This window comes from Galeopterus variegatus, unplaced genomic scaffold (genome assembly GCF_000696425.1).
Source record: "Galeopterus variegatus unplaced genomic scaffold, G_variegatus-3.0.2 Scaffold998, whole genome shotgun sequence".
Classification (NCBI taxonomy): Eukaryota; Metazoa; Chordata; class Mammalia; order Dermoptera; family Cynocephalidae; genus Galeopterus; species Galeopterus variegatus.
This window is the reverse complement of record NW_007727109.1, coordinates 346,695-359,224: the sequence shown is the minus strand read 5'-3', so window position 1 is coordinate 359,224 and position 12,530 is coordinate 346,695. Positions and strand designations below refer to the sequence as shown.

At 34.3% G+C, this 12,530-nt stretch overlaps 1 protein-coding gene across 2 annotated transcripts in view; it reads right to left on the bottom strand.

Moving 5' to 3' along the window:
• Positions 1 to 7,763: 7,763 nt before the first annotated feature.
• Positions 7,764 to 12,530, bottom strand: part of THNSL1 (threonine synthase-like 1 (S. cerevisiae)) — an 11,930-nt gene continuing 7,163 nt past the window's right edge. Inside the window, exons 3-4 of one of the 2 annotated variants that reach the window (XM_008574107.1) lie at positions 10,038 to 11,307; positions 7,764 to 9,936 (exon numbers count right to left, since the gene is read on the bottom strand). In XM_008574107.1, coding sequence (XP_008572329.1) covers positions 8,927 to 9,936; positions 10,038 to 11,259 — 2,232 coding nt within the window. In that variant the 5' untranslated portion in view covers positions 11,260 to 11,307 and the 3' untranslated portion in view covers positions 7,764 to 8,926. Of the gene's footprint in view, positions 9,994 to 10,037; positions 11,308 to 12,530 lie in introns of both variants that reach the window. The other variant, XM_008574108.1, reaches the window with a different exon arrangement.

The following is a 12,530-nucleotide window of genomic DNA, read 5'->3' as shown; positions in this document are numbered from 1 at the left end:
GCCTTTTAAAAAGGGTGAGTTTGGTTAGTTTCCATGTTTTTGTTTCGCTAGTTCAGACACGCAAGTTTGAAGTCAGGGCCGAACTGCTTAAGATAATTCTTTGCCAGCAGACATGTCTGCTTTGATCCTTTCTTGCACTATGTTTGTGGTGCAGAGGTCTGTGCAAAACTATGGTCTCTCCCCAAAGAAAAGTAAAACAGATACTTGAAAACATAAGTTTGAAGTGAAACCAAATACCTAACTAGCTTTCTCAGGGCATGCCACATTTGTGTCTTTCTGACCATAATATTTATCGACTGTGTCATAATAAGTTAAATTACCTGTCTAATTTCTCCATAAGCTTCCCAAGGACCAATGCTATTTTGTTTTATAACAAATCTGTAAAAGGAGCACGTTCATCCAGTGTGTGACCTCAAAGTGTAGTGAACTGATACTCAAAGATCAAGATTTAGCAGTGCGTATCTAGCGCTGTCCAGAGCAGGATGATCATGAGTCAAACAGATAAGAATATTCTGTTTACTAAAGAGGCATTCTTTATTGTGGGATAGATGCAGGTAATTGTGAGTAAAATATCCCTTAAAACTATCTTTCTCTTTTTGGTTTGTCTTCATGTTTATCAAGTAAACTACAGACTTTTTATTCCATTTCCTAGATACCTTTGTATACGGGATGAAGATTCCTGAGTGGAGACCAAATCTCTGGTCATTAGAAAAATACATCAACCATTATAAATCAGTTTGTACATTCTCTTATGATTATCAGGAGACAGGATTTCTAAGTCTAATCAACTCTGTGTATATAGGAGGTGGGGAATGTAATTTCTGGACCTCTCACTTGGCACTACCATCCTTTATGAGGTCTTGGAAAAATCAAATAAAATAATAGATATGTAATTGTTTTCAAAATTATAAAGCTCCTATACATTTTTTTCCTGTTTGACAAGAATGCCCTGCATATTTCAAAGGATATTTTAGCTTTCGTTGTTTTCTCTATAAAATAAAATTTCATCTTGGTACTTTTGGCCTGTCAAAGAAATTTTATTCTCTTGACCTGATTTAAACTAATATTTTCCTTCTTTCTGCTGTCAGTAAAATATTTTTATATTCAACTTTTCAAAAGATGTTCTGCGTTTCTTCACAGAAGGCTATAACATGTAAGGGAAAAGGAGGTGTCTCTTGAACTGATGACTCTTTCTGGAAAATATACAGAATAATGTGAAAAAATAAGCTATTGGGATCTTTTAGAATTAAATTACATTACTATAATAGAAAAGAACCCTACACATATGTGGAATTAAGAAGAAATGATGTATTTTCTGGTAATGATCCATGTTGATTTGGCAGTACTTTGAATATTATGTCAACCAATTATGTTTAAAATCTCAGGCAAATAGGAGAGACAGTTCCAGAAAAAAGGTAATATTAAGGGCAAGTAAAATTATTTCATGAAAACTTCTTCTACTTGACTTGAGCCTTATAAAATTCAAAACAAATATGAATAATCTTAAATTTTGTCAAGTTGGGAAACTGAACCATTTTAATCAAGCCACTCAATCCAGTAGAAATGTGCTATGGTTTGAGTGTCTCCTCCAAATCTCATGTTGAAACTTAATCCTCAGACAGAAAATTGGTACCAAGAGTGAGATGTTGCTCGTAAAGAATGCCTGAAAACGTGCAAGCGGCTTTGAAAGTGGGTAATGGGCAGAGACTGGAAGAATTTGGAGAAGCAGACTAGAAAAAGCCTAGATTATGGTGAGAGCTTAGAAGACAAAGTAACTAGGAAAAGTATAGAACTTCTTAAAGATTACTTAATCAGTCATGACCAGAATGCTGGTAGAAATATGGACAATAAAGGCCATTCTGACAAGGTTCCCGATGAAACAGTGAAACAAGATATTGGAAACTGGAGTAAAGGCCTTGTTACAGATTGACAAAAAAAAAAAACTTGGCTGAACTGTGTGCATGCCTGAGAGCTTATGGAATGCAAAATTTAAGAGCAACGAATTAGAATATTTGGTGCAAGAAATATCCAAGCAGCAAAGCATTTAGGCTATTGCATGGCTACTTTTAATGGCTTACACTAAACTGTGAGAAACAATTACTTGAAGATGAAATTTATAATCAAAAGGGAAGCAGAGCATAAAAACTTGGAAAATTCACAGCCTGCCTGTGTAAGAAGCAAAATGGTAGTTTGGAAGTAGTTTGGGAGAGACTGCCAAGTTTGTTGTGTAGTGACCAGTTGCTAAAAAGACAGAGCAGGGTGATTGCTGACTAAGACTATAGGCATATTTTTTGGAGAGACTTCAAATTCTGGGATACTAGCAACAGGTGAGGGCAGAAATACCACACAGAAAATAGAGATTCCATACAGAAAAATCTACATGTTGAATGGTAACAATCCATAGTCCCCATCTCTCTCTACTCTGATCATATTTCCTTGGAGGATGTCTTTCCAGGAAATCTAAAGAACCCAACAGAAAAGCACTACAGATAGAGTTGAGGGTAATCACTGAAACGGACCAGTCAGATTACAGTGAATTCCAGCGACTGACAAGTCCCATTCAGGAAATAGTTTCCAATTAGTTTCTTAATATTTGAAAAATATGAATAACAGACAAACATTACTAAACACTTGAGGGCTGTCTCAACAGGAAAGACAGAGACCAAAGCAAACAAACAAAAAGCAGATTTCAGAAGAAACAGAAACAAATTTCAAAAGAATTTTTAAACTGTATTTAAATTCCTTAAAGAAATAAAAGACTTTTGCATCCATGAAATAAGAACATAAAGCTAGTAAAAATTTTCAGACTAAAAATAAATATTAGTTACCAAAACATGACAATGGCAACTTAACATTTAATAGAAGAGTTAAAAGAGAAATAAACCTAGAAAATGGAATTCCTCCCCAAAATGATAAATGAATTCAAAGAAAAGGAAAATGGTAAAAAAAAAAAAAAAAAAAAATTGTAGAGATAAAAGGATGTTTCAGTTATTTAACATTGTATGACAGGCCACCTCCAAATTTAGTGGATTAAAACAAATTACTTCTCACAATTCTTGGGTTGATTGGGCTCAGCTTAGCATGTCTTCTGCTCTTCTGTTTAGGGCAATCACAAAGTTACATTCACCTGGGAAGTCAGTTAGGGGCTCATAGTTCAAGATGTCTTCTCACCCTCCAAGGCCTCTTTCCATACAGTCTCTCATTACTCAGTGATCGACTCCAAGCTTCTTTATAGAAAAAAAGGAAGTAGAAGTGTCCAATCCCCTTACAGCCTGGGCTTTGAATCCCATATCACTTCTTTCACTTTCTATTGGTTCAAGCAAGTCACAAGACCAGCTCAGATTCAAGGGAAGGGAAAATGAACTTCACTTGCCAATGTGAGCAGCAGCTTGTGCATACAAATTTGGGAGGTACTGTTGGCCACTATTTTTAGGGTCAGTCTTCCACACCACACAAAATCACTTTGGGATGTTCAAAATCCCTAAAATCGGAGTTTGAGGAAAAAATAACAGAAAGAATAGGGGAAGGTGGGAAATTAGAAAATAATTTTTTTTTAGTAATTATCAGAGCTAAAGGACACGAATTTCCAGATTGAGAAGACCCATCAATGTGCTCCAACAGCAAAGCGAATAATCAAAAGGACCCATACCAATAAATACTGTCATGAAATGTTAGAACCCTGGCCATAAGCAGATCCTAAAAGCTTCTAAAGAAGAGGGGGAAATGGTTTGAGTGCAGCCTTATAACACCAAGGTCACAGTTTCAGATCCCCTTACCTGCCAGCTGCCAAAAAAATTTGTCTCAGGCCATTGTCCTTCGGGCTCATTCATTTCCCCCGAAAATCATTTACTTCTACACCTGCCCCCATCTCCCCTTCCTGAAGAAGGGTATGTAAGCATCTGTACCCCACTGGGTTACTGAGTAATCATTCTCCTGTGATTTTCCCCTGTTCATTAAGTACATTTTGTATGCCTTTTTTTCCTATTAATCTGCCTTTTGTCAGTTCATTTTCAGCAAACCTTCAGTGGCAGATAGCTTTCTGTCCATCCCTACAAGACCAATTGTCCAGAAAAGAGCGAATTAGCATTAAAAAATAAGATCTTTCTAAACATTTAGTAATCACTACATTGTGTTTGCTACAGTAGAAATTCAAAGATGAATTTTCCTCCGAAAAAGCTACTGACACACCATAGCCTATGGATATCGAAGACTTCCTTCTTGCCAGCTAATCTCATCCCACTACCCACCTCCACTTCTGAGCCCCAGATCAGCTTACTTACCCCTTTCTTTCTAATTCTGTGCACCCTGTATTTTTAGGATTATGTAATTTATCAATGTTTACAAAACACTTGATAATTACAATCAATGTTATTTTAACAAAGATTGGCACTAACTAAAATTAGATGAGAAATAAAAGTCAATCCAATTTTGAGACCAATGAAGAAAAAAAAGATGTCCTAGAAAAATAAATTTTTTCCGAACGAAAATCGAAATAAAACCTTATGTTAATTTCAGGTTCTACTAGATGATTATCCATTTTACGTAACCAAAGAACAGGTATCTTAGGTAATAGGTGAATATATTCAAGTTCTTTCCTCTAAGAACTTAAAATAAAAACTTTAAATCTTACATATTTCCCCCCCAAAATACTATCTATTCAATGAGAACATGAGATGAATGATGCAAACAAAACTTTTTTAAAGCATAATTCCTTAATTTTAAAGAAAATGATAAACATGGGTTGCGAATCTGGGGCATGTGCTGCCAACCACACTCCAAGCAACATTTTTTTATGTGGCTTCAAAAGAAAACCTATTGGTGGGCATACAGTTATAAATTAAAATTTAATGTCATAATGAATACAAGTCAGTCTAATTTGATCTGAAATATAATTAGTCATTAAAAATTAACATATGTTGATATCTGCACCTTAAAGAACACTGTTTAAATTTTTTTTGACTTCTTCTAATTGATTAAAATGGCTCTTAGATTTTTTCTTATTTCAGCATTTTTCATGAGTTCTAGAATATTTACTTCAAAGTTTCCATTTTTAAAATGGTAATAAAGCATTTCCTTTTAAAAAAAAAAAAACACCTCACAGATAATATTAAATTTACTGTAAGATGGTATTGAATGGATTCATTCAGAATTCATTCACAAAACATGAGAACTTATTCATTAAAAAATAATCCATTGTGGATTAAAGTAATTTAAAATTATAAACTCCCTTAATATTTGTAAATGAAACTTACCTTCTGTTAGGAACTATGCATTTTATAGGCCATTAAAATCTCAATAAAGTCAATAATGATAACCTAAAAAGTAGTGCTACATTTGCAAATGAAACTTCAGAGCAGTGACTTCTGAAAACAAATGTTAGTACCAATAAGATGAAGAAAAGCCTAACTCAGAACTCAGAATGAGAAAGATAAAAACTTCTGAATTTCAAAAAAAAACAGCTAACTTAAACCATCCTTGTATTTTGGCGTAGGGCTCTGATTAAAATACTGTCAGTTGATCAGGGTACAGTATTGCTATTCATCAATCATGCTGATTTAATTTCTTGTCTTTCACATGTCCTTCTTTGAAGACATTGGCAACTTTCTTGGCTTTGCTTTTTCAAGTCAGGAAAGCTTATTTATTTTTGAAGGAGCCTATTTGTTTTTAAAGTTAAAGTTTCCAACAGAGAAAACTAATGCTTTCAGTGGTTAGAGTACACTGTTGTGGCCCACACAAATGACTATTTCATATGTAGATTTCGTTCATGTTCCTGGATGGGGACAAAAACAATATTCTGTTTCCATTGGTTTGAGATTCACATGAAAGAGTTACTTTTTTTTTTTTAACTAATATTAAATAGTCTGAATGATAAAATGTTTATGATTTGCAGATTGAGAGAAATAATATTTGCCATCACTGATTGTTTTTGAAAGTGAATTACTATTAAAATTTAACTTGATCCTCATACAATTTACTGTCTTCTAAACTCTATTTGATGGAAACATATTTTATGATTTCCTTTAATGTGTAACTTTAAAATCCCATCTCTCTAAAAAATCTTACAAATTCACTATAATTATGATATTGTAAAATAATTTTGAAGATAGTGAAAGCTAGAAATTATAACCATAGCCTGAAAATTGATAATTTTTCTTTTACAAACACCACATACACTTTTAATAATGTCAAGATATTAAAACTATTTTTGCATGTTATTAGAAAGAAGCACAAATGTTTGGAAATGCATATTCACTAACTTTCAACACAAATTCTAAGAAACAGTATATCTACTGGATACGAGAACTGATAAAAATTAGATAATTTAAATGTCCACTGACTGGCAAATGGACAGATTTTGGTATTCATACAACATTATTTAGTAATAAAAATCAATGAATTGTGGCTTCATTCATCTGAATGGATGAATTTTGAAGTTTCTGAGCAAAAAAAATAGGTCATAAAATAAAAAAATACATAATGATTCCATTTATATAAAATTCAAAACAGTCACAACTACCCAATGTGAAACTATGAAAAACGTAATGATTAACAGAAAATTTAGGACAGTGGTTACCTCTGGGAAAGAAGTGAATGTAATCGAAGAAAAACCACAGCAAGCACCAAAGGTATGAGAAATATTTTGAAGTGAGGTGGTAAGTACTTAGGTACTTGTTTTATTATTTATCCTTAAACTGTGCATATATTTTACACACTCTGGAGAAAACGAGAGGTAAGAAAGTGGAGACCATATGTGTAGGCAACTCTGTGAAGACCTTTACCTTGATTGGAGCATAAGGAAGAGTAGATTGGAAAAAGTGTGGATATTCAGAGAGATTTTGCCCTTATGCTTTCTAAGATATGAAAAGAGAGCATCAAATGCCGTAGGAAGAAAGGCTCCATTAGAGGGGTGAAGTCCAAGAAACAGAAGAGATAACTGATGAAGCAAGTTACTTGAGTAGGCTCAAGGGAACAGGATCCAAGCCACCCCTAAGAGACTGGCCTTTGAAAAGAGTGAAACTACCAGATTCAAAGGGAAGGAGAGAACAGGGTGTGATAGTTTTACACAACTAATGATGGGATGCTGAGGGATGTCACATACGGTAACTTCTTCCTACTGGAATGCGGCAGGGTTATTAACTGAGAGTGAAGGGCCAGGGTTGGTTTTAGGAAAAAGTAGAGACTTAAAATAACTGTTTGGGACAATGAGAACAAACTGATCACCAATAAATGCAGGTGAACTCTTGAGCAGTTCAGCTTCTCTGTCTAGAATGTTCTCCTCCATTTTCACCTAGAAAATCTTCCCATACTTCTAGACTCACCTCAGGTTCTGTCCTCTGTGAAATCTTTTCTGACTATTCCATGGTGATCCTTTTCTTTGAAATCTCACAGCACTTGGCTGTATCACTCATTTTACACTTATGCACACACTATTTTGCAATAACTCATGTTGTATATGATTTAAGTATGTGTAGTCTCATTAACTACAGTTCTTGAGGGCGGAAATCACGTTTTTGTTTTTTTTAACTGTCCCTCCCACTTTCTGAAAAATAGTGCATTCTCATGCACAATGAACATTTAGATGCATTTTCTAAACATGTCATCTACTGAAACAAATACCCTTAAAAGTAAATGATAAAAAAAACCCAGACATACATGAATAGGTGTAGAACTTTGAATCTTCCATTATTTTCTTATAATTATTCTTGGTTTTCAAATTTTGGTTTTAGAACATACCTTTTAGAAGCTAAGCCAGAGACCTGATGTTAACATAAAATCGGTTTAATTTTTACATTTTTTTCAAACAAATCCCTCCTGTTCATTAAACCATTAAAATGCTTTCATCATTATCACTTTTAATATATTTCTTCATGGAGGTAGTTCCCCCACAAAATGAAGTAGAATGTTATCAGTAAAACCCAATTGTTAAGAATGCCATCTTGTGGTTGACAGTGGTCCATAACACTAATAGGTCCTTTCAGTGACAATCTTTAATTCGGAAATAAAACATCCATTAAATTCACAAACGTAAGTCACGGTCAAAATGTATTGTTACTACAAAGGAATATAAATACATGTGTACTGGTTGTATGTGGTTTCATCTGCCAAAAAAGACAATGGTCATTGAAAAAGAGACAATAGACAAATTATATAGGAATGGACTTCAAATACAAGGAAAACTGCTGTCTATAACTGTAAATATACTTCTATTAAGACTATTCAAATACTCTTAATTTCAGAAAACTTTCCTCTTGAAGTAGGTAATTTTACCTCTATATACACTAAGTAGTTCTGTTGACTGTTACATCCTGGATTTAAATTATGTCTTGATTTTCTAACTTCATCACCCTAACTAACAAACATTCAAAGGGGAGTGAAGGACAGAACACTTATTTGGACAGTGTGGGATGCACATCATTGATTGTAGTCCGAAATGGAGTTTGAGAAGGGTTAAAAACACTGGCTCTAATCTTAATTGATAAACTTACTACTTCCTCCATACAACTTAGCTATTTTGAGTTTAAATTAACTTTCTAGTCAATATAGAACTAGTAAATACTTACAGATGTAGTATATAAAAACTGTGCTTAAATATTTTAACTGCCAAATTAAATACCAGACATTCTGGTCTACTTAAAAATGGTGGTAAGGGAGTGGAAACTAACATATCCCTTATGAGCACAAAGCAAAGCATGCTAGCACAAGGGTCCATGCACTATGCTACCTTTTGCCACGTCTACTTTAAAATCTAAGGAGGTACAATGCAGGTACAGTGTTCACTCTTAGAAAATAAGCTATTGAAATTTCAGAAGATAAAAAACACAGAGACATTTACATAAAAAACAAAATGCTATTATACTTCAAATCAACTTTTGAGATTATTGCATGCTTATCACCAGAAAAAAAAAATATTTTACTCAGAAAACTTTCATATGAATTGATTTTGGATTAATTTCTCCACATGACTCTTCAGGACATTCACATCGGCTGCACAGACTTCGTACTCCATCTTCTCTTGCTGTTTTGTCCTCTCTAATAAAGCCTCATGTGGTGGGGGTAATGCATTGTATGAACCCAGTAAATAAACTTGACTTGATGACGTTTCATTGATTTCTTTAATCTTTAAAGCCTGCATGATAGCAGGTGCAAACTTTGAGTAATGAGCTGTAGATGAGACAATCACTGGGCAAGTTTTGTCTTGCATTCTGTCTGCAACTACTTTTGCAACAGCAGTGTGTGGATCCAAAATATACCCCGAAGTATTGTAGGTAGAGTTAATAGCTGCTAAGCACTCTCCCTCAGAGCACCAGTCAGCTATGAATTCCTGCTGAAGTTTCTCAACTAGAATCTTTTCTATCTGGAAGTGATGCTGATTTTCTAATTGATTAAATAATTTTGTCATTAACTGTCCATCTTTATTGGCTATCAAGTGTAAATGTCGTTCCAGGTTTGAAGATTTGAGAATATCTATTGATGGTGAAAAGGTTTGTGCTAATTTCCTTTCCCTTAGATCATAATGTCCTGTTTTTATAAAATCAGTCAAAACATGGTTCTCATTAGAGGCACAGATAAATTTTCGAATAGGGATTCCCATCATTTTGGCATACACTGCTGCTAATATGTTACCAAAGTTTCCTGTAGGAATACAGACATCTACGGGGCTTCCAAAAGAAATAAATCCTTGGCTGACAAGATCAAGATATGCAGAAGCATGATAAACGATCTGGGGAAGCAGTCGGCCCCAGTTTATGGAATTAGCTGAACTTAAGATTGTCCCATATTCCATGGTAAGAAAGCCAGTAAAATCAGAATCTTTAAAAATATTTTTCATAGCTGTCTGGCAAAAATCAAAATCTGACTTGACACCTACTGCCCAGCCATTTTCTCTCTGACTGCCAATTATTTGTGCTTTTTGAAAATCACTTACTCCGTTCTCAGGAAAAAATGTAACCACAGCTATTCTTTGTTTGTCATTCTCATTAAGACGACTAAAACCATTTAAGACTGCACTCCCTGTGTCTCCTGAAGTCCGTTCTCAGGAAAAAATGTAACCACAGCTATTCTTTGTTTGTCATTCTCATTAAGACGACTAAAACCATTTAAGACTGCACTCCCTGTGTCTCCTGAAGTAGCTACAAGTATCATATAATTGCAGTTTGGTGGAATACAGTGTGCAAAAAGATGAGGCATAAGCTGCAAAGATAAATCTTTAAATGATCCTGTTGGTCCATGAAACAACTCCAAGATGAACTGGTTGCCTGAAAGGTGCCTGACAGGGGCAATTTTTGAGCAGGTGAAGTTTTCCCCATAAGCAGTTTCAATCATTTCTCCCAATCTGGCAGCAGGTATGTCCGCAGGATGTATGCACCTTTCCAATAGTATTTGCGCTCTTTCTATATAGGTTGCTCCTACTAGGCTTTTCCACTCCCTACAGCTTACTTTTGGGAACTCCTTCTCGGGAACAAAGAGTCCACCATCAGAAGCTAACCCCTCAATCACAGCTTCGCTAAAAAATTTTGTTGAATCCTTCTGTTCACAGTCTTTATGCCACGTATGTCTTGTTGAAACAAATGTTTCTGAGTCTTCATCTTGGTATCTTTTAACTGCATTCAGCACTTTGTCAGCTACCTCCTCTGGGGAAGCCCCACTTTCACAAAAAACACGAGCATCATACCACTTCTTATAATACTGTCTTCTAAACTGAAGTAAGTCTTTCATAGATGTTGCAGAATTCTGACCTACAATCCTATCTATCTTCATTAATTTTAAACGACCAATTATGTCTATTAGAGGTACATCCAGGTATACAATTATTCCATTTTTCTTCAGATGCCACATGCTAGCATTGTGCATTGGATTGGACCCAGTAAGGGAAATCACACTTCCAGATGCAGAGAAGTTTAACACAGCTTTTCCTTCCTCTTCTAAAAATTGCTCATTACCAACATCCTGTAATTTTTCAGACACGCTCATATTCCAGGTTTTTTCAAGGATATCATCATCCACATCTATGACACAACAACCAAGTTTCTGACCTATTATTCTGCCTACTGTTGTTTTCCCAGCACCAGGAGGTCCCATCAGGATAATATTTTTGTCTCCAACAAGAGAGTGGGTTGAATACCATGACTTCCTTAATTCTGCAAATGCAAAGATTCTTGAAAGAAACAGCTGTGCACGTTTATCTGTTTTAACACGTATAATAGAAAAACACTTCTGTGTTATCTGTTTCAGATGCTGACATCGGTTCAAGTGGAGCATTCTCTTTCACTTTTCTGCCCAAGCCAATGTAAAAATATGGCTTTAGCCCTTATTAAAACACAAAAACAAAAAAGACATTTAGTTACTAATTCTAAGTGTTGAAATCCCAATAGGACTGAATATAACCATGCGCACAGTACATAAACTGTTTAAAAATCTTTCAAATTTATGGATGATTTAAAGAAAAGTGCTCCAACCCAAATTCTCATGTATTGCATATTATTTTTTAACAATATCTTTTCAAATCTCAAGACAATGAAAAATCAGAACTTTAAAAATTTGTAACGACAAACAACAGAAACTTTATTCAAAAAATGCCATACCATAAATGCTTTTTTAAAAAAAAATACTAAATCAAATTAGCATTTCTTTTCTTTTTATGAAATACTGTAATGAAAACTGCTTCATAGTTTATTGGTTTATAACACATATAAAGATTAGAGTTGGAGTGCTGTTTACTTGCAATTCAATATTCTTTATATTTAATTTCTCTCTAATTATATGAACATGTTGATAGATTATCATGTTACTCATAAATTTCTTAGTTATAGAAGTCACAGCAGGAAATGAGAATAAAAGAACATATTTGCTTATAAAACGCTTAAATAACTTCAAAAGTACAGGACAAAGGTATGGTATTTTCTTTCTTATAGGCCTTTTAGATGCATACTGTTAAAAATCATTCTTACATATAATTCACATCAAAGGCCTTAAAAAGAGCCAAAATGAAAGGTATAATATTATGTAAATTAATATCAGCAATAAGGTCAAAGGCTACATATTGATAAACTTATCTGCATGGTACCATCGCTTTTGTTTCTGGTGCTATAAACATCACCAGTGGAAAGACTCCAAATTCCAGATTCCAGAGTGACAGCCAAGAAACTCAGTAATGTTTCCAATGATGAGAGGAAAAATTTTTTCTGGCATCCAAAGAAGTTCTACAATTCCCCATACTGATCAAGTCCCTGTCTTTGGAAATGTGCTCACCATGAAAACAAAAATGTATGCCAGAGAAATCAAATTCTTAGTCATGTAAAATACAATTTAATAACTGCTGCAATGTTCATTGAAATTGACTCAAGTAATTTTACAGACACATAGTGGGGCTTTTCACATGTTCCCTGGTAGAACAAACATGCAACTAAGCCATATTAAATATTAGATGGTATGTTTAAATGTGTTCTGAAAACTTTCAATCATGTACTACTCTATGTTACTTAAACTCTGTTCTGTAATTAAACACTTTAGCCATTTTAAATTCACTCTGA